This window comes from Tyto alba, unplaced genomic scaffold (assembly GCF_018691265.1).
Source record: "Tyto alba isolate M040663 unplaced genomic scaffold, T.alba_DEE_v4.0 Super-Scaffold_14, whole genome shotgun sequence".
NCBI lineage: Eukaryota > Metazoa > Chordata > Aves > Strigiformes > Tytonidae > Tyto > Tyto alba.
Window position 1 is genome coordinate 58,355,630 of NW_024881276.1, and position 22,973 is coordinate 58,378,602.

General features: G+C 44.3%; 1 protein-coding gene across 1 annotated transcript in view; it reads right to left on the bottom strand.

Annotated features, from left to right (window-relative positions):
• EPHA1 (EPH receptor A1) overlaps window positions 1–22,973 on the bottom strand; it is a 43,755-nt gene that overhangs the window by 13,536 nt on the left and 7,246 nt on the right. The window contains exons 3-12 of the mRNA XM_042788859.1: window positions 14,077–14,352; window positions 12,031–12,421; window positions 6,683–6,838; window positions 5,422–5,754; window positions 4,052–4,176; window positions 3,790–3,949; window positions 1,561–1,657; window positions 700–755; window positions 306–428; window positions 17–202 (exon numbers count right to left, since the gene is read on the bottom strand). Coding sequence (XP_042644793.1) covers window positions 17–202; window positions 306–428; window positions 700–755; window positions 1,561–1,657; window positions 3,790–3,949; window positions 4,052–4,176; window positions 5,422–5,754; window positions 6,683–6,838; window positions 12,031–12,421; window positions 14,077–14,352 — 1,903 coding nt within the window. The remainder of the gene's footprint in view (window positions 1–16; window positions 203–305; window positions 429–699; window positions 756–1,560; window positions 1,658–3,789; window positions 3,950–4,051; window positions 4,177–5,421; window positions 5,755–6,682; window positions 6,839–12,030; window positions 12,422–14,076; window positions 14,353–22,973) is intronic.

Consider the following 22,973-nt stretch of genomic DNA (forward strand, 5'->3'; position numbering starts at 1 on the left):
TCCCACACGCTCTTACTTTTGGTGACAACCCCTTCCAGACGCACAATGTTCGGGTGATTGAATTGTCCCATAATTGTTGCCTCGCGCAGAAAGTTCCACCACTGTGAATCTGAGTACGTTGACTTCAGGGTCTTGATGGCAACCACAATACGTTCTTTCCCTGGGAGCCTCAAGGACCCACGATAGACCTCCCCAAACTCCCCTGAGGGCAACCAGAGGCAAAAAGTCACAGGCAAACTCAGGAACAGGCAGCAAAATAACATCATAGGGGAACTGAAAGATGGGGAGAGCAACACGTAACTCACCCTCTCCAATCACATTCTCCATAGTGACACAAGAGACATCCAGTTCCTTAGTGAATTCCAGTACCCCTCTGCTGGGGTCATCATATGGTTGCAGGTCTACATAGGGCTTCAACCAGACCTTCTCTATGGTAAAGGGAAAGAAAAGAGAAAATTAACCTGTCAACTCTTTGGACAAGCTTTGTAGGGCAAAGCTACAGAAGCAGAGGTGAATCCATGGGATTCTGACAATGGCGGTGAACAAATCTACCAAACATGCATTGAAGACTAGATCTGTCACGGGAAGAGGCAAATTACATCAGAAAATCCATGTCAGTGGCTGGTTTGAAACTACTGTTTCTCTTCTCCCAACCCATTTTAGGCTTCTCCCTGGTTCTACCACCCCTTTAAAGCTCACCTCGATCAAAGCCTGAAGTATTGTAGTCTGGCCGTGCTTGTCTCCGACGAGCCTGCCTGGAACATTAGAAGCAGTCATGAAAATAAAATGCTCAGCAGATAGCAAAGAGAAAAGCAAGACTTCTAGGGTATCTGCCCTAGTTGGTCAGGGACAGAGTTCAAGGTAACATAGAGCAAAGTGGAACCAGACACTGCACCCGCTTGGTAGAGTAGAGCTAGGAAGAAAATGTGATGCTTCGTTGACATTTAGAAATGGAGCTTTGTTTCTATGCAGGCAGTTTTGTTCATCCTTCTGCTTGCCGAATTACAGATGAATTTCAATTTATTTTATGTTTTCTGTACACTTTCAGCTCAATACCTGATCTTCTAAAATCCAAACAATAGCAGCCTTATAGAAGGCTTTCCTTTTCTTTAGGAAGGAAATAATTTTGTACCTGAGCAGAGGACCACTAAAAGGAATGGTATATGGAAAACGGTTTGAAATGACTGGATACATATATTGCCCACTTAATTGATCAGCAACTATAGAAATGGTTGTACCATAGCAATATTTTTATTCATCTGCCATAATAACAGTATGATAGTGATGGATTATAAGAAAACTGAGAAATTACCACATTTTCCTCTGTCTTCAGCAGCAAGCAGTATCTTACAGACATACCAATCCCTCCAATCCTGCTAATCAAAATTACTTACGCATTCCATCTTGCTGCAGCACACTGGTCTTACTCTTTATTCTCTAACTTACCTCTACCTATCCAATACTCTGTGAGAAATCAGGGCTTCCCTCCCTTTCTCAAGCTGCCATAGCTTAGATATTCCTACATCTATACCTTTTTCAATACCAAAAATCAACACTTACTTTTGCCGAAAGATGAGAAGTCCCAGAAGTAGCCCAATAAATAGTAGAACTCCAAAGACAATAGAGACTATGACTCCACCAGACAGAGCTCCCGTGTCTGCAGAAACGAAGAAAAAGGCCATATGATTTAAAAGACCAAGAACTATTTGTCTGGAATGTAGCAAGCAGCTGCTACCAGCCAGTGGTATTAGGTAAGCTACAGCCATTTGTTGTCTAGGCAGCAGAGCTACCAGATTTGAGTCCTATTGCACTGTTATTTATGTACCTGGAGCACCTTCTGGTGAATATCTGGTTGACTCTTATCTACAATATTGGTCTTCTAGTTGATCAATTTGCCCCTATGCGTGAATTCCCACATTCAGATAGCATTCACATAACACAGGTTGTCTTCTTCCATTCAGATTCTCAAGCTAAATCCATCCATTTCCACACAGTATATTTGAATTCATTACAGGAAATGCTAAATGACCTCTGTTGGTGAAGTATGTGCTTTTAAACTTTATTTCCCGTAACTTAAAAACTTGTTTTAAAAAATTAAAAATACATTACTGAAAACTGTTCATATCCATATCTAAGGATAATCTACATTTTTTAATATTTTCCCTAAAGAGATTTAGGAAAACATCCAGGAGAAAGAGAATTCCTTAAGAAATTGTTTCAAAAATGAACAGATTTTAAGCAAGGAACAGCTTGTGTGACACAGACAACCGTGCCTGGAATTGTTTCCTAACATCCAGCCCAAGGGTCAGCATCCGTAAAGCCCAATTAACACTTGTTAAATTTGATGCTGACTCATCCCACTAAAATCATTTAAAATCATCAGCTTAGTTAATCAGAAATCAAGAGGCAGAGCTAATGTTCTTTTTTGTTAAAATCAAAAATACAAGATTTGGAATGTGAAATAATATCTGTTATTAATAAAACAGACAAGCTTTTAGGTACATAGCACTTCTGCAGGAAATTAAGGGATCTGAATTCTCAAATTCAGATGGAAAACAATTGCCTCCCCCTGTAAATCTTGTTCCACTAAAATCTCTAGACCATTACAGCTAAACAATGCTTCTAGTATTATCAAAGTACTCCCACCAAATGAAATCTTGCTGACACTTCTTTTGAATCCCTTTCATATTCAAAATACCTTTGTCTTGGTATGATGAAGTGATCAACTTTTATTTTAAAAAAAGCATAATCTTGATAAAAGTACTTTCTAACATGTTTTTTTATAATCAAAACCATCTAAGGTACATGTTCTTACATATTTTCCTTTGTGGTATGTTATTCTATTGGTTAAAGATAATTTATGTCATCATCATTTGGCACTTTGACTTCATGAAAATTTTACCAAAAGCTCCTGGTGCCAAAAAAAAAAAAGCCCAGTCTTTAAATTATATTCCAATCATGGTATCACAACTCCTTATCAGCTTTTACACACTTAACTTAATTATTTAGTTACATTAAGGTATGCCTTTGCTTTCTTCTATGTCCTTATTTCATTACAATAAAACTAGCCTTTCAAAGGTATAATTTCAACAGATGTATTTCTAAAATTATCCATAGGGTCAATAGGAGGATCTGTGAATGAGTGGAATGAAGAGAGAGCAAACTCCGTTACAGAAAACTTTTGATAAAGGGGTAACCCAAGGAAATGGGAGGTTGGAAGTAAGGCCTGTATGAGATGTTCTTTGACACAGGAGAAAGGTCTTCTTGTGGCCTCAACAGCTTGGCCTTATAGACTTTGTTTTGGTGGAGAACATTTTTCAGTGGCAAATACCATCTTTTTGAGCAGAGTTACATTCAGGGGCTGGACTACATACAGTAGAAATAATAAACACTGGAAAAAAATAGTGGTGAGGTCCTTTGAATTCTCCTTTCCACTAATTTCACACAAAAGCAGGCATATGGTAATCATTTTGCTAAAACTCAAACTTAGAAACATTAGCCAGAATAAAAACGTCTTTCAGGAGAACTAGATGAAGAGCTGGTTCTGATCAGTTCTGACAGGAAGGTACAAGTGGATTTTATATGACAGCAAGGAAACAGGATAAATGTCTACTTGTTCTACAGTTTTACAAAGCAACAGGCTTGGCCCTGGTGACAAGGAACTCAGGAGTGTGGAGTCTCTGCCTTGCAGCTAGCAGAACATAACAAGAGATCTGTGTGCCATGTGAATATACAACCTGATGGAGAAGTGAGTTTCTCCCAAATGAGATACCAGTGGTTGTCCTTTACCTGGCGGAAGGGTGCGGAATTCCTGCTCTGGGGAGTAGGGCCCAGGCCCAAGGGGTGTGATTGATCTCACACGAAGCAGGTAGGCTGTGTCTGGCTGCAGGTCTCTCAGGGTGACATTTGGCTCAACAAGGTGCTTCACTGTGTAACGTGCCTCCTCTCCCTGCAGAAATCAAACAGGTTCGAGTAACAAACACACCTTGAACAAAGAGGACACTTCCGCCCTTTGGGTGAAAGTGAGAAGAACAAATAAGTCAGGCCTCACCTTCTCGAAGAACATGACCTCATACTCCACTGAGGTCCGGCTGCGCTGCCGTGGGGCAAGCCAAGAAACAGAAAGACTACTGTCATCTCTCTGTGTCAGGATAAACTGGGATACTGTCACCGGAGCTGCGGGGGAAAGAACAAAGAACATCAGGAAGAAATACAAACATCATGCAGACTAGGCCCTCTCTCCACCAGAAGCCCTCTCTTTCCTTCTCTAGTCACACCATGCAACTGGAACTGACTCTCATTGACACTGCCACTCCCTTATCTTGCTCTTCTGTGGTGAAAGGGAAATGAGGTCTCCGACTGTAATTAGTTGTTTTCCATGTATGCTTCTATCCCAACAGTGGAAGCATAGATTTGTTTGGCCCTCAGAACAAAATCAGTGTTCCCAGAAATTATGTTTAATCCAGTACTCCTCTGAAAGTGCTCAGTTTGAAATAAAAATGTTAGGATCTTACACTCTTCCAGCAGCAGTAACACAACTACCCTATGTGACTTATGAATGCAGCTTCATTTCATAAGGTTATAGTGAAATTCATTGCCCACAATCTCTCAGCTGACTGCGAATGCATGCTGTTTGTGAATAAAAAGATAATTCTCAACAGTCTGCAAGGACTGAAGAGTCAAGCCTGGTTCTCTCCTTGTCCTTCATCATCACCAGGAAGTGATGATGTGAGCCAAAAGCAGCTTTGCTTTTCTAGTTCAGAGTTGTGCTGTCCTCACATAGCATCAGGAAGTCGTATTTTGTCACTAAATCAAAACTTGGGGAAAGCACCAAGGTCTGTTGAGCACTGTACAATCACTTGTCTATAACCACGCTTCACAGAACTCTGTAAAATACTCATGGGACAGTCAAACTAGCCAGCTTGAAGCTAGACTACAGAAATGTGTCAAGAACTTATATGCTTTTAATATTCTTGTTTCTCCGTTCTTTCTAAGCTTTACTTTTTTTTTTTTTTTTTTTTTTTTTTTCCCAGCTACAGCAGAGTTTCTGTTGCATTTGGTCAGATTTTTTGTAATATCTGAGTCATGGGAAATATTTCACGCCACAGTCCCTGTTCTTCCTGTCACACAGGTAACAATACTTAGGCTGGACTACACTAATGTACAACAGGAAGGGCTTTATCCTCCTCACCTGTGTTAAGCTCTTGGTAGGTAATGATTACTATAAATTAAATATTGACATGCAAGGAATATGACTGGTGGACTTTACATGCCAGAGGCAGAGGTACCTTAGAGTCCTTATCATACCATACCAACACGTGTGGCAGACAGAAGGAGAAGATGGAGAAAGCTTAAACATTCACAGAGATTCCTCTTCCTTTTCCTGATGAGCAGGAAGAACTTCTCTCTGCCTCTGCTAACCTGCATGTCCAACTGTGACCCAGACAGCTGGAGCAGTTCTCTGTGGAGCAGGTCCCATTCCAGAGACACCATTATGGGCTTCCACAGCAAATGTGTAGTTGGTGTAAGCTTCTAGGCCGTCCACATCCACAGCAGGTTTAGTGAGACCAAAAGCACTGGGGGAGAATACTACACCAGCCTCACACGGCTCACACGACAGGAAATGGCAGCGCTGACAGAAGACTGTGTAAGTCAGGTCCTTTCGCCCACCATGATCGCTGGGTGGTTGCCACCACAGACTCAGCTGCGTGCCAATAAGTGAGAAGCTGACATTGCGGGGAGCTGAGGGCGGGCCTACAAGAAGCATGAAAGAAAGTATTAGATCCAGATGTTAATACCTACCTAAAGTACTGCAGCAGTTTCCCATCTGCTGATGCATTTCAAACGGAGCCCTCTGTCCCCCCAGCCTCTCCCTCTCTAATCTCTCATCCACGTTTCCCAATGTTTTGTTTCCTCCCATCTCCTTGTTCATAGAAACAAAGAATGATTTGGGTTGGAAGGGACCTTTAAAGATCACCTAATCCAACCCCACTGCCATGGGCAGGGAGATCGTCCACTAGATGATATTGCTCAAAGCCCCCTCCAACCTGACCTTGAGCATTTCCAAGCACAGGGCATCCACAACTTCTCTGAGCAGAGCAACCTGTTCCACTGTCTCACCACCTTCCTTGTAAAAAAATTCTTCCATGTATCCCACATAAATCTACTCTCTTTCAGTTTAAAATCATTGTCCCTTGTCCTGTCACTACAGGCCCTGGTAAAAAGTCTTTCTCCATCTTCCTTATACATCTCCTTTAAGTACTGAAAGGCCACAGTAAGATCTCTCCAAAGCCTTCTCTTCTCCAGGCTGAACAACCCCAACTCTCAGCCTTTCTCCATTAGAAGAGGTGTTCCAGCCCTCTGATTATTTTTGTGGCCCACTTCTGGACTCACTTAAACAGGTCTATGTCTCTTTTGTACTGGGGAAGCCAGAGCTGGATGCAGTACTCCAGGTGGTGTCCCACCAGAGCAGAAGGATGGAATCATCTCTTTTGACCTGCTGGCCATGCTTCTTTTTATGCAGCCAAGGATACAGTTGGCCTTCTGGGCTTCAAGTGCACATGGCCAGCTCATGTCCAATTTTTCACCCACCAGCATCCCTAAGTTCTCTGTATGGCTGGTCTCAATAAGTTCATCCCCCAGTCTGTATAGATATTGTTCTTTCTTCCTATTTACGACTCACGGGTGCAGGCAATGTTCTGGCCCTCCAAAGGTGCTCGGTAGAAACCTGTATTGCAGGAACAGGACGTAGCCCCTGACTCATTGGACAAGCTGTTGGGGGGGCACTTCAGGCAGTGTTTAGTCTCCAGAGAGTAACGGTAGAATCCTCGCTGGCAGGCTGTAAAGTGACAAACAAGTCAACATAAGATCAACACTAAACCAAGTTCAACAAGAAACCACCTGCCAGTTTTGTTCGGCTTACTGAATGCCCCTTTATCTGCTTGCTTTTCTTGCATTTTCTTAGCTCACAGAAATATTTAGGTTGGAAGGGACTCCTAGAGGTCACTTAGACCAATCATCTTCTCAGAGCAGACAGAGAGGAGATGCAAACTGAAGGAAGGTTCAATGTTATGATAGGACTTGTAGATTGAAGAAGGGGGATCTCATTTTTCACAGATGCTGTATGAAAACAGAAGCTGGTCAGCATCAGAAACTTATTTCAACATAAACCCAGACTGGTCCCCACCTTGCCCTTCAAGCTTTCCACACCATAAATAAGAGCTGTAAATACTAGCTCCAAGTCCTTATACTTCTTAGAGTCCTCTGTTTGCTGACTTCACACAGGATAGCCAGTGGGCTTTTTAGCAGAAGCATCTTTTCTGATTTCAAGTGTTGTATCAGAGCATCACCTAGCAGGGCCCTGGGGAATATCTAGAAAACTAAGAGTTGACCTAACAGCATTCAGTGTAACTAGCTATAGAGCCAACACAGACTACAAGAGAATAGGTGCCATGTCCTTTCCATTTCCAGTCCTGCAAAAATAATCAGCCATACCTTTCTCTAAGTATGACATCTGACACTCGGGTTTTGCTGCATTACTATTAGCTTGATCTACAAAAGTACTGGCCTGTCTAGCAGTTATCTCAAGATTAATGCTTCACCTCTATAGGAGTTTAGCAAGGAGAAAATGAGTGAGGGAGGTTGAAGTGACATGTGAATTTAATGGTTTACCAGCCTGTGCTAAATGAATCTATCAGATGTTCTTAAACTAGAGAAACAATCTATCACTAATCAGATGTTTCAGGAACATACCCACTAATTTTCTGCCACAGCTACCACCTTGCATTTAACTTGAGCACCAAGGGAATGACCTTTTTCATACTGCACTATAAAAGCAACAATGTACTGTGTAATCCCTCAGGAGATCCCAACAGAGAAAGCCATCTGCTCAGGAGCCTGACACAAATGGCTCACCATGGTGGAGCACAGCATAGGAAATGATCCTTTATCCAGAAGACAAAAAACAATCCAGCCATTCCTACTATGTGACACAGAGGAACACCAGAGGGACCTAAAAAAATTTCTACTAACAAAGGCCAAACAACACTCTTCACCATCAGTCTCAGGAAGAGTCATTATCCTCACTATATGCTGAGATCTCTGTCTAGATTGTCATCGAAGAAGTTGCTTCAACTCACTCCTCTGAGTCCCTCTTCTTGCCCTGGGATGGCAGGCAGACTGTCCCATTAACACTGGATGATGACAACTTTGCCTACCAGTTGCATAGTAATACCATCACACAACCATTTGGCAACACTGTGACAGTACACGGACCAAACAAATGTGCAGCAGTGAAGCATAAACAGCGCAGAAAGGAGAAATAATCACAAGAAGTAGGAGCAACCAGCACCTTCTGATTTCAGGAAATAACAGAACCACTCAGGAAATTCTATCATTCTGAGCTATTATCATGCAACTATGTGGTCAGCGATAGCACAGGCTGTTGAAAGAATTAAAAGGCTCAAGCATTGATTGTCACCAGCCCAAAGACATCCTATCTATGTTCCAGATCAAATCATCTCCTTGAGAAATAGGCAATAAGAAGAAAAGTTACTTAGACCTCTAGGTTGCTCACAACTGAGAGCACTTCTACATGCTCAAGTGAAAATGAAAGCTTTGTGGCCTCCTGTCACTTTGCTCCACTGTAAGATTTCAAAATTCCTGACACCAGATCAGTTTGGTCCAGGAGAGCTTTGACAGCAACACGAAAAACAAATGAAGCACAGGACCACTGACTTGTGTAACACGGAGGTTCTGATGTTCCCTGGGTAGTACTACCTGCAGTAAATATGGGATGACTTGCACACTCTCTTATCATCAGGCTGAGACAATCAGCAAGTAAATTAGGGAAATTTGGGTTTGGGGAACTTTGCAAGAACAGTCAGCTCCAACCCCAAGAGAGCTTCTGTTAGGCTTCTGTTCCTCCAGGCCTAGGCTCTGGTGCTGCTCCAGCCCCTAGCGCACATCTGCTTTACCCCCGAGTGGTGCCGAGACCCTTCAGGCAGGAGAGTTGCCTTGCGTGGCGACAGCACAGCTCATGCAGACTGCAGGGAAGGAACTGCACGGCGGGGGGGGGGACATCTGGGCCGACAAACCCAGGACAGGCACCAGCCGGCCGAACCGGGTCACATCACCTGAGGCTGCGTCCCAGGTCAGTAAACTAAAAAGGTGGCAGGAGGTGCAGGCGGGAACGGAGGCACCCAGCTGCCTGCACAGCCCGGACCCCAGCACAGCCCCAGGTCCTGGTCGAGGCACACTGGGCGGGACGGGACACAGGACGGGGGCACCTCCCGCGGGCATCGGGCATGAGGCCATCCAGCCCCGGGCCGTCGGGCCACACAAGCCCAGGCCAGCCCTGGGAGCGGCGCGCACAGCACAGCCCCCGCACCCGGGAAGAGCCCGCGGCCCCGGAGAGGGAAGCGGCCCTGGCGCCTCCGGGCGGAGCTCCCTTCTGGCCGCCATCCCCCGCCCCACCACCCCCGCGGCCCCGCCGCCGCGGGCCCGCGCGAGGCGTCGCCGTCACCAGCGCCCGGCGCCTCAGCTCCCCCCGCCGCCGCAACCAGGGCCCAACGCACCCGCCGTGCCGCCAGCAGCCGGCAGGCGGCCGCCCGCGGCTGCCGGGGCCCGCCGGCAGGGAGGCGGCCGGCCCCGCCCCGGAGGCGGTGCAAAAGCCGCCCCCGGAGCGCCCGGGGTGTCCGGGGGCGGGGGCAGCCGCGGCAGGCGGCACCGGCGGGCGGCGGAGCGGGCCTGCCGTGTGGGACGGTTGGGAGCTGCTGCCAGGCTAGGGAGCTCGGCTCCCGTCGCTTGCCTGCCTCCCCTCCCCGGGGGCCCTCTGGGCTGAAGCGGATGAGTAGCTGCCCTCGGGTCCCCCAGGAGTGCAGCCGGCGGCGGGGGGATGCACAGCCAGCAGTCTCAGCTCCCGCCCAGCCCCTGGTTTCCCCGGCCCTTGGGCGCCCGCTCCAGGTGACAACGGTGGGAAAAACAGGCCCGGGAAAGGGCCTGCTCAGCACCTCTTGTCGGGCACCAGAGGGCAGAGAGGATGGCTGGGGCCCTCCCTTCGTTCCTTATTCCTACAGGTGCTCATCTGGAAACTGCCGGCAAGCACCCGGCAGCCTGCAGACACCAGATCTGAGCTGACAGGGAGCTCTTCTCACTTCACGCTGCAGAGCCCAGCAGGGAACCAGAACTCGGGCCAAGGGCACCAGCCAGCCTTTGTGTTCACTGTAAATTACATACTTGAGGACGTTAATCACAGAGCTCTGGGTTTATCGGCAGCAAAGTCTGCAACACTATGAGAAGCTGAGATGTAATGCTCTGGGCAGGCAGTTTTTCTGGGATCATGAGATGGCAGAGCCACTATGTACCCAGCAGAGCTTTATACAGCTGGGAATTCACCCAGAGGTTGAGTGAACTAGCTAAGAACCTTGACCTCTGGTTTTCTGCTGCCTCCTGTCCTGTAACAGAGGTCAGGTTCTTCTTTCTGCTACGAGGCAAACGTTCATCTTTTTTTGTCCTACTTAAGGCAGGACTCAGAACCAGAAGACACTGCCAGAAGGTCTTTCTTTATCCTGTCCCCCATTACATGTTTAAAGAAGTCCTGCCATCTTCTGAGGACAAAGTAGAAGCCGTGACCTCAGTCTTTAACCTGACCTGGATTGTTCTTTTGCACAATACCTGGTCTTTTCCACTGAGGAAAAGGACCCCAAGATATCCCTGAGTAGGTAACCTATGTTCCCCTTCTCTGATCCTCCAATAAGACACTGCTCTAGCCATGAAGTACCTCTCCCTACTCCTGCCAGGTTCTCCCCTCTTCCCTTCCTCTCCTGGAAGACCTCCCCAGTCCCCACTGATCCTACAATAGACACTTTTGGCTGCAGCTGTACTTGGGTGGAGTGGGATAAAAGCACAGATGTAGAATGAACCTATGCTGTGATAGCAGTCAGGGCTTGTCCAGACTTGACAGCTTCCCTGCCCCTTCCCAGGGTTGTGCTCTCAGGAGGGCGGGGAAAGCTCTGTAACACCTAAGTGGAAAAACTGGCTGGGCTGTGCAAGGAGAGGGGATTGCTGGAGGAGAGCGAGGATCTTGTGCTTCAACCAGCTCCCCAAAAGAAAGGAGCAGCAACAAGCGGTGAGGATTCAGAGAGGCAGCAGATCCTTATAGTGGAGCAAAGGCAGAACAAAGCAGAGTCAGGGCACTCGCTGACCCTGAGAGCAGTGCATGGATTCCTTTTTCTGTATGCCTTAGCCTTGTGCCATCTGGCTCTGACAACAAGAGCAGAGATGTGCTGTCTTTTACTTCCCTCTCTGCAGTAATACATATACCCCAGAACACCACACATGTCCTCTCCCTTGACAAGCACACAAAGTTGCCCTAAGAAGCTGAATCTTGTCCTCTCTGTGGCAAAGGGAGAGGCCTGCACTGCTTGCTCCAACAACCCTGGCTCACCCTGTGGCTCCAGTACCCTGGTGACTCCTATGCTTACTAATTGCTTTTCCTCAGAAATGAGCCAGGCACAGACAGTATTGTGCAATGTGCTTTACATAGTTTCCCATGGCAGAAGAACCATCCCAGTCCAAGTAGAAGGGGACACAGAGGAGAAACTTGCCCCTCTCCAGCTCTTAGCTTTCTACTCACAGGGCAAATACACTGTTCCATGCATCTCCGTCTGCCCTGAGAGAACAAGGCTGCCATTTAAGGGTTGGGAGCCATTTGTTGAGTGAGTCAGTGTCAATCACACAGTTACAGCTCACAGAAACTAGCTCCAGAGCTGAAGGTTCCTGGATGAAGCCCAAGAGGGAGTGGAGAGATGTGTGCAGGTCTTACACCTGACACATGAGGAAAAAATCACAGCTGAAGAGAAGCCAAGGAGGGGAGGAAAGGTATAAGATACACCCGGCAGGCACAGAGGTCAGGCAAGAGAAAGGTAGACCACACTAACTTCCCTGATCCTACTTTATGCTTACAGAAGCTCTGATCTCTAGCTCCCTGGAACCTCTCCCATGGCCTACAGCCAGTGTCTGCATACTCACCTACGCAGCTCCCATCGACTTCCTCAAACCCCACAGCACAAAGGCATCGGCCCATTGGTACCAGCCACTCGCCGTCAGTGCTGCAGTGCATCCTGGGGGGAGATCCCACTTCTTCATCTGCATACTCCACGCAGACCCCGGGCACTTCTGTCAGCCCCTCTGAACCTGCTAGTGTCTCTGGAAAACGGGCCAGGCCCCGCTCTGCCTCTGGGCAAGTCTTGTAATACACTCGGACAGACACCATCGCCACACAAGCCCCGGAGTTCTGGAAAGCCAAGTAGAAGCCCCGGCGAGACAGCTTCCCAATGGGACACACTTCTGTGTTCAGCTGCATGGCGCCCGATTCGATGTCTCTGCTTGTGAAGCTTCGATCTGCTGCCACAGTGTTGAGCTAAGTGAAAAAGACAACAGCTTTAACAATCTGAGCAGGCAGCTGCAGCTGAGATACCCACGCCTTTCAAACTTCTTTTACACTAAGGCCTTTTAGTGGCTACATGCTTTCTAATACCAGTGCAGTGCATGCTTTCTTTGCACTTCAAAGAGGTGTTAACAATGGGGCCCACATCCTTTCTTGCCTCCATACTTGCCATCATCTCCTTTCAACTCCTTTGCAATCATTCACTAGTCTTACACAGTACCCTACGTTCTGGGTCTCTGACCTCAGAGGACTTTAGGAACTGCCCCTAAAGGAGAAAATCTCTCTCAGTGATGTTTTTCTTTGTCTGTAAATTGTATGCAGTAAAATTATGCCACCACTTAGAGTTATGTTTTTAAATGGACCAGTGAATTACAGCCACCTGTTTCTAGGCTGTACTTGATGCAGATCAGATCATCTACTGCAAGGTGCTTCTCATGCAGCACCCTATATATTTCAGCACTGTAAATACTTCAGTGAAAAATGCTCCCATACTCTTACATTCCCACTACCCTCAGCAGGCAAAGGATGAGAGTGAGAGATGGTTTCAGTGCTTGGTCAAATACAAAAGGCCTCTGTGTCATTATGTGATATGGAAAAGCTAGACTGCAGATGGGGTAGCCTTTCTTCTCAGAGGAAGAGATCTTCTGGATAACTGATCTTCTCCACCACGGGCCCCTCCCCATTGCATGACACCACCCATTCTGTCTAGTTGGATGGCAGATGAAAGGATCTGCACAGCAGCTGCATCTGGCAGTGGGATCGTAAAGCAGGTTTAAGAGCTGTGGAGGTATCACACAAATTCGTGTGGTAGACTGCAGGGGAGGTGGAGGAGCACTGTGGAGGGAGGGGAATCAGTTACCAGAGTCCCGCTCTGCCTGTGGTAGCCTATACTCTTCCTTGTTTTTCGCCACATGCCATTTAAACTGCAGAGGAAAGGGCAGTCAAATAATTTAGGTCAGTGGCTTCTTTTAGGACAGAACTGGGTTACAATGAATTCCCTCTACAAAAAAAGCTGAGGTTCCCTGTTCTGCAATTCAGGTGTTTCCATGGCAAGAGGGCACTACATTGAGAGGAACAGCCCTTAAAATACAGCGGTGCTAAATACTTCCACACAAGGGAGAATTTCATTATAGCAAGCCATCACGTCCTCTTTTAGAAGATAAGACCCTATGTCTCATAACAATCAGAGTAAATGATCAGGAGCACAGACACCTGCACCGGATTCTGTTCTTCACTTGGACTAGTCTTGCTTTATTACCTAAGGCAAGTCAAATTCCTTCAGTCTCTGCTTTATTATTTCTAAAAGTTGGTGTAACCAGCTAACACTGTTACAACCCTTTAGAATCCTTACCTATGTGGTGTCCAGTTAAATAAGTGGTTATGCAGAATGGAGGTCTGATCTCATATGAAAACTCCTGTGCCTCCTGTGGCAAAGACTGCTCAGAGCATCACTGAGGGCACTGGGGACAAAGTTTATTTTAAGGACAACACCTACTATCCATGCCCCTCCCCACCTGCTGGTTCTCCTGGCCTCCCCCAGACAGCAAGACACACCTAGTTTAAGATGAAAGATATGACTAGTTTAAGCTGAAAGATATGACTCAGTCTTCACTCCCAGTGCTACAGACCTTGATAAACAGCGGGCGGCGGAACTGGATCCCGACATCTTGTTCAGACTCCATGTAATAGAGATTGAAGGTCTCTTTGCAGGTCACCACTTCACCTCTGAAGCTCTTGCAGTCCCTCACAGTAAACTTTAGCTCCACATAAATGCGGGAGGCTGCCTCACCCCGATAAATCCAGTTGGTGCGTAGCCAGTGATCAGTGTCACCCTCAGAAAGCACACTGCAGTCCTGGTACATATAGACTGGGGTACCATTTATCATCTGCTGCACTTCACTCCACTGCTCTCAGGGTAGAAGAAAGCACACATTGTTAGGCAGATGTGAGAAACAAGTTTTGCTTCAAATATGACAAAATCTTGCCTAAAAGATGGTTTTCCATATAGCATTCAGGGCTCAAAACCTGGCTAGCTAAAAGGTCTCTTACACTGAGTAAACGCTGCATCTGTGGGTCTGGAGCACCCTATCTGCCTCAACTATTTACCCAGGAAGCAGAGAGGATATTGTAATTAGGATCTGACTAATGCCAAATTGAAGGGAACCAATGTTCGTGGACCCCTGCAAATCCCCTTCATCCTACCTTGGTTCCAATTTATGTCTTTCATACACTGCCTTATACTAGATTGAGAAAAAGACCCCCTATTCCCATGTATTAGCCACTTCTCTCTGTCACCATTTACATTCAAAGTATACAATAAGACGTGTCAGATCAGGACTTTTATCTGCCCCTGAAAATAACGCACAGCACTTTGGGGTAAGAGAAAAGATGGCCCGACATAATGGGAAGGTCAATTGCAGAAGGACTGTACTAGAGCAAGAACTCATTAATTTGGAGTTCATGCTTCTTTAAGTGTGATATTTTGCAAACCCTAATTTAACTATTAAAACTCAATTGATCTTCCTGACTTCATACTAGGTTCTGCTTCTTCCCCAGGCAAATAATGGATGAGAGGAGGACATGGGCCCAGCTCATACTATTTGTATAAATCCAATAGGGTTTGATACGTATTTTAACATACACTTTTGCTGAATTTTATGTGGCTGTAATTTTGTTTCCTCACCACAGGTCAGATACAAAATGCAAAGAATATTCACTTTCAATTAAATCACACATGAGAACTGAAAACTTGGAAAGCAAGGATTTGTCCACAGGGAAAATAACTTAGAGCCTTCTTCTCCCCATGCTAAGACTGCCTTTCTCATTATGCTTTAAATGTTTAATCAAATCAAGTTGAAAAAAGTGCCCACATAGGTACTGGCACAAGTTTAAGCATCTTGGTTTTAAATCACCCCCCAGGTTAAGATGCAATTTAAACAAGGCCTCAGTCTCTATACTACTCTAGGCTCGTCAAGTCTCATGGGCTGAGTGTGAGGTTCACACACTTCTCCAGCACCACCATCTCCTGTAGTCACAGCACAACCCTTCAGCCTCTCTCCTAGCTTCTGATCCCACAGAACAGGTCACTCCACTGGTGGAACACAAGAGATGAACCCACAGAGTGCCAAAGGAGGCTCTGCTTTTATGCCATGACTTAGAGCATACCTCCTATGCAGTCCCCATTCTGAAAACTGTGAGGGTGCTTTCTCCAAGCTAGCAAGCCCTGCTGATAGCACAAAGCTCATATCTGGCTGATTTCAGCAATTTACTGAAGTGCATGCTAGCAGTCTCCTCCCAGGAAGTTCTGTGGATGGTATCTATGTGTCCCTTCTTGTTTCCTTTTTCTCTATGTAATTAATCTCCAGTGTTACCCCACCCTCTTAATTTGATCCAGCTGGCATATACCTGCACCACACAGGATGTACACTTATTTCACTTACTAGAGGTCAAAGGATTTAGGATATCAAAAGAGAGAAACAGTCTGATCGATCCCAATTGATCAACCAGAAGGGACAATCACTTCATCACTTCTTGCACTATTTCATTGAAAATCTCTGGAAGACGCTACAGACCTGAATTTACAACACGTCTGGAAGTATAATGGAATAGAAGAAAATAAGTTAGAAAGGAGAATAAAAGCAAAGTAGCTTTTGTAAGAAACTGCCAATGTTAGGACTGGCTTTTAGAAGCATGTTTCCATGGGTGTCTGCCTCCTCCAGGCTGATGGGAAAGGCATAATTGCATTTGAAGGCCAAGAGTTAGACAAGTTTTCATTACCAGTTTATCCTAAGGCAGTACCACAGACAAGTGTCACCAGAAAGCGATTTTCTGCATGTGTCGCCAAAAGACATAAGCTATTGTGATGCATGTCCTGAATATACCATTTTCAAAACTTAAAGTGACACAGGACCAAAGTTCATTTTCAATAGTAACAACTCTAGCAGAAAAATTTCCTTTAAGCTCTATTGCTGGAAAAAATCCCAGCTGCTAACTCCTATATTTCTTAACTCACCTCAGCCCAGCTTCTTCCAGACTGAATTCTTCAGGGCAAAGATGCTTAGCACTGACTATTACACAGTTTCATATTCAGTGTGGTGCAAAGAAATAACAAGAGAGTCAGACTTGTTTTTTCTAGACTCTACTGCTGATGGGTAAAGGAAGTAAAATGAGGATATTATTTATGCTAACAATATAGAACTATTGTTAAACATGCTTGGGACTTCTTTTCATTATTCAGTGAAGCTTTTAAATTCAAAGTAGTAGAGGAAAACTGTTACATACAACACTTAATGAAAGGGTAATGAATCCAGAAGTTGCTAGGCAACAGTTTCACATCCTCAAAGAATCTGCTGCAAAATCAAAATGTATGCCTCTAATTTTTAATGTAATGTTCTTAATGAACTTGTGTGGTAAAGTTTGGCTCAATCAATATAAATTACTTGGCTCTCCAGCTTGTCTACCAATGACACTGAATCAACCTCCTTTGATAATATAAATTTCTACCTATTTCATTCCAGACACTATATCCTTACTCCAGTCATCAGTTTGGCCATAGGATGGGAAATATTCTTCTAGGAGAAGTGGGGGACAGTGCAAGTCAGACTTCCTCATTTTGGCAGTAAGTGAACTGTGGGTTTATGATGCTACAGAAAATTTTCTCATGAGATTCAGAACTGGAGAAAGACTTAGGTTGGAAAGGACCCTTGGAGATCATCTAGTCCAATTCCCTGCTCCAATCAAGCTAAAGAGTTCATAAAGTCTGTATATTTTATTATTTAAAACTACTTTTAAACTCTTTCAAATTTAAATTCTTTTTTAAGTTTAATCTGTCTTCAAGCTAGTCAAACTTTTAAAACCTTTTAGAATTCTTAGAAAGTTGCTAAGAAAACAAAAGCCAGTGCATTCAGGAGAGGGACATAAATTAGTAGCTTGACTTTCTAAAAAAGTCTACAGATGTAGCCATTGGATTTGAGAACAAAAGGGTGTTCTGTACCTCTCAGGAACCCATATACTAACGCAGACATTTAGTTCCAGAGATTTCTTCTTGAAATTCTTGGTGTGGTGGTATAATACAAAGCAAAATAATTCCAGCACAGCAGTTAGTGTTAAGTAAATGACAGCCTCAAAGCAGAAGTACTATCTCAATAACCTCAAAACACTGCAAGTTTAGGAAAAAGGAAGGCAACTTTTCTCCCATTGCTAGGTTGGATTCAGTATTAAGAAAGCAGAGGTGGAGATGAGCTGTCTTTATGAAGGCAGTTCAGAATGAGTTGAACAACAATCTGGAAGGGCACCAACAGATACCTGTAGTAAACAGTATGGGTTTGGTCTGCCATGTGAGTAAAAATCCAAAGATAAGGTACCTTTTAATATCTGCCTTGATCGACTCTGAACTGATTATACAGTTTGAAGCTCTTAAGCCTAGGGAAGGCTTACTCTGCTTTTTCTATACATGAGACTCCTCTAGGTTAGGTCTGTGTCAATCTAGGACAACCTGTGATTCCTCCATTCATCTCTGGGCTACTGTTCCTAGGATCTGACATAAGGTATAAAATGGAAACAGAGACAGTTCGCGTATCTTCTTGGAACTACTGTCTCAGGCTCTTCAGGCATCAATTAAGTGGTCTCCTTTGGTTTTAGACAGTTTGATATGAACAAAAAAACCAACAAACTCTTGATGATGATAAATACAATTTTCATCCTTGATAATAAAGAGGTAGGCTACCAGTGATGGAGGCAGCAGACTGTGAGAGTATTGCAAATCCTTAGGCTCAGACTGGTGTCAAAATTGCTTGTGGCTCACAACAGTAATGCCATCTCCATCTCCAGCTTGCCAGAGACTTGCCCTGTCTCCTCTCAGATAAGAGCCTGCCTACTGTGACCTGTGTTTCATTTGCTTTCACATCAGCTTAGCACAGTGGCTTCCAATATGTGGCCTGCAGATCCCTGGAGAAAGGTAGTGATACTTTTAAGAGACTTACCATCTTGTCAATAGGCTTAAAGTTACTAAACTAAGATGCATGTCTCCACTGGAAAAGTTAGGAGTTCATATACAGAAAACCAGTAACTTGTTTAAGTTTGTGTTAGAGAGTTGCACTAAGATGAAGAGACCAGCTGAGATAGTACAGCCAGCTACAGAGTACCTGTGCTTAGCAAGCACATCTCTTTCCCATCTGATTTGTGACAGAATTCAGAGTGCTGGTTTCATCCATGAAATCTCTTTATGAAGAGAAGGCACAGGGCCCCAGAACAGCAATCTTTTTCGGCAACAATACATCACTTGTGTGCCAAGCCTGAAACCACCTAGCAGAACATGCACTGCTGAACAGTTTCTGGCTCTCTCCCCTGGCAGCACTTTTGCTTGTGGAATCTCTTTTTGACTTTTGTATAGTAGCATTTCCATGCTACCACGACCAAAAAAACCCTCCTGGAATAGATTCAGAGTTCGAGGCAGTTGTACATTACAGGTTTGGCTGTACTGCATTATTAGCATAGTGCCTCAGAGGAAAGACTGTGACAGTAGAGACATCTTGCTGGTAGCTGCCATGTTACAATAAGCAGCTCCTCTTCAGCTAAAATACATCTGACAAAAATCTGTCAGTAGGTAAAGCTAGACCAGTCAGTCAAAAAAGCAGCACCATAGTGGTGTTTTGGCAGTACTACAGAAAGAAGTTTCTGTGACCCTTCACTGAAAGTTTCTCAACACTGTTGCAAGTTCTTTTGCTGGTGTGGAAGACAATTTAGATGATGATGATGATGAAAGAAGTGTGGTGACATCAAGACACCTAACTTCATGAGTCCTGTAACTTTAGAACTGGGAACAGCAAAGAGGATGACTTTATTTCTTTGATCATTTGGCAATGGTCAGGGGAGTTTGATTTCATCACATCACCACGGAGTCTTTGACACAACTGAACATAGAAGTGATGTTTACTTGTCTACAGTATCTTTCTGGGTGGGATGATATATCTTTTCCCCAGTGATCCATTGATATTTTCAGGGAGGAGCAACTTAGGGCACTAGCACATAGGTCTCCATCCTACCCATCTCCTTCCAATTTAACTGGTACGCAGGTTCTTATGGGAAGATAAGGTGCTAATGTGAGCCAGAGAGCTCCAGTGCATTGATTACAGAACTCGTTTATGAAACCCAAGTTCTGCTGTCTGCTTTAAGCAGACACATTAAGGTCTTGCATGAAAACAGTTCTGGTCACAACAGATGATACAAGGTAAGGAATAATGATATTCCAGTCCAACATTTTACCTAGCTGTTTTGGAACACTTGTGTCATATATACCTATTTTGCTAACACCCACTAACAATATCAGTAACTACAAAAAGGACAGGAGTAGAAAATCAGATGATGCATCTCAAGAGTTCATAATTCATAGCTAAAATTATATTACCAGTAAAGCAAATGTTAGATCTCATGATATTTTTGCACTACATTGTACGCTGCGTAGGATCCATTCTAAATGGAAGTGATTGGGTTTTTTTCAAGGCAAAGGGCTTTGTATGGTGTGAGTTATGGTTTTGTAAGGTGTGTCAAGTATACTTCCAGTATTTACAGAGAACCTGGGAATTTAGTCTGATGGTGATGGGCAGTACTTGCTGTTTGTATAGGTTCCTTTGAAAGATGGATCAGGTGGAATCCCACACAGGGAGAGGGTAATTGTACCTTTCCTTTAAGATGATCAAACCTGCTTGGAGAAGAGAAGCTGCAGGAGCTGGCAGACTCCAGGTCAAACATAGAGGAGCCAGGAACTAGGCCTTAGAAGCAATGGAAATAACCTTCCAAGAAATCAGAGGGAATGAGCACATTTTTCTGCAACTCTGCCTCTGAGATGATAAGAATCACAAAGCGTATGTCCATCTAGCAAGGACAGAGCAGGCAACAAATATACAAAGCCTTTCCTTTCTAACCTGTCTGCCTGAAAACTCACCAGTATTTTGGTTGGTATTACAATAAAAGTTGGGGTGTTGATTTTAAATAGCCTGTTAGTCTTCTTGGAGGGCCATGCTATAGGCACTCATCTCAAAGCTCCAGCTGACTCGTGCTTCTGTGTTGACAGGAGGAAGTTCAGTGAACCTTGTCCACTTTCATTCAACATCTATAAAAGGGTGAATCAGCTTCCTGAAGCTGCTAGGCAACAGTGCTGTCATCACTGTAGTGCCTGAGCAGACATGGTGATGAATGTCATGGTCGTACAGCATCTTTGCTTTGGCTCAGAACATGGTCTTTTCTGCCCTTCCGATCAGAACACTGAGTGCACTAGCTGAGGTCGCTACTTGGGTCTGTGGCAGTGACTACATCCTAGGTCACCTGGCTGGTGGATCATGGAATCAGGTCGACAGTGCAGCTCTTAATTTACACTTTACTTCCTCTCACCTCACTTTTTTTCCTCCTCCCCTCTCACCCCTCTGAGTAAAGTATATCTGGATATGCAGAGCATATTTTTTTCCTTCTCTCCCAAATCCACACAAAATAACTAATTTTCACTTAGCAGAGTATCATAAAGATGTATCTCCACCAGTCCACACATCAACAGCATCAGGACATGTCAGGATATCACCCTGAAGCCAGAGCTGTTCCCATTTCCAGTTAGTTCTTGACTTTACTAAGCATTTGTCCGTTATTTCTATACAGATCCTGTTTACTTGGAAGAGCTAATCCCCTGTGCCTGATACTTAAACTGAGAGCAGCCTGAGATATATACGGCTACTCTATTCTAGGTTCAGAGATGGTGACATCCCTTTGAGTTAGATCTTAAAGAACATGCATTGCCAACAGTTGTAGGAAGAGATGCATACAATAGCATTTCTGATGGTTATTTTTCACACCACATTCAGATGCTACAAAAAGCTGACTGGCTCACACACATTCCAGGTAGGACTATCTGAATAAGATACCAAGAAGCATGATTAAGTGAACTAGCCAGGTTTAATGAAATAGGAGTACTGTGCTGGAATCACTTGCAGGTTAAGGCCCTCAACACTATTTCCTTCATGACCAGGCCTATCTTGTCTGAGCAGCAGTGGTGGAAACAGAAACCAGCCATCAGCTGTTAACATCTGGGACCTCTTAGACTGGTGGAACACAACCTTGCCTTGCTAGAACCTGAAGACATGTAAACATTGTCATGTGGTCAGTGATATAAAAGGTGCTGACAGGTCACAGGTACTTAATCTAGTCTATTGCCTAAAGAAAATAATTGAGCAGTGTATAATTTGCACTATGCCTAGGATTTAAGAGGAAAATAACAGTATCAAAAAAACAACAACAACAACAACAACAACAAAACCACAACAAAAATCAACCTGAACACTGGCTTACTCAAATTGCATTCACATAGCTCTGGCAGCTGCTATGCTCATAATCAGACCTCCTGTGAAACATGGGGTGCAGAACTGCACAAGAATTGAATCATTTTCAAAGTTTTCCAAGTGTTTTTGGAGTCACAACAGTCGCAGTTAGTGGCTATTTATGAATAGCCTCTGGGATACGGTAAGTCACTTAATTAAATGCACATCCTTAGTCCTGTGCAAAGGTAAACTTTGGAAAAGTTGAGCAGATCAGATGCCATGCACACTGGGAGACCTAGTATAAAGTTTGAAACTGATAGCAACACTTTCAAGTATGTGTGGAAGCAAGCAAGAATAGGGGCAGGAAAAAAAATTATGTCCTCCACCTCACCAGGCATAGGAGATTGAGAACAATGGCAGCCTAGAAAGGAGACTAAGAAAATCATCAGGATGTTTTAATAATATTATGATCCATGGAGGAATATAATTTGGGAAAAATAAGCTCCGTAAACCAGCTATCAGTTGAGAACTAAGCATTGCTGAACCTTTAATATGTAATAAATATTACACAATTTGGCAATTAGTGGCAGCAGCAGAATTCATGTGATTTCTGAAATAACAGATATCCAATTTAAAAACAAAGTTACTGTGAAAAAGGACTCCTACAAGCAAAGAAAGCTGTAGAACTGGTGAAAGAATGCCTCCCAAGAAAACATACCAGCTGAAAAATAATAAAGTGTGTTTAATTTACAATCCATTCAACTGCATAGAGACAGAAAGTCATATTGAGTGGCCCAGTATGCAGCATCCTACAGTACAAATGGCTAGGAATATAAGCAGTCACATGAATTCATGAGTATGACTGGATTATGCAAATACTGTTCACATACACAAAAAGGAAATTGGAAACAGTGAACAAAAAGAAAATTTCAAGATAGGCCTATAAACTGGGGGGGTGAAATAATCATAGCAACTAAAGACAAATATTGGATTGCCCAACATGTTGTATCGTAGGCCTGTCGTGGTATAGACGGACAGACAACAATATGGGTTGCAGATCAATGATGATCATCTTTATTGCCCTTTTTCACACACTATTTGAAACCCTTAAGGCAAGCCAGAGCAGTTAGATCATAGTCTATTGGCAGTTGCTTATCTGATTTAGTTTCTATTGGCCTTTTCCTTAGCAGCCTCCTGTAACTAAGGCCTAGGCCCTAAAAATC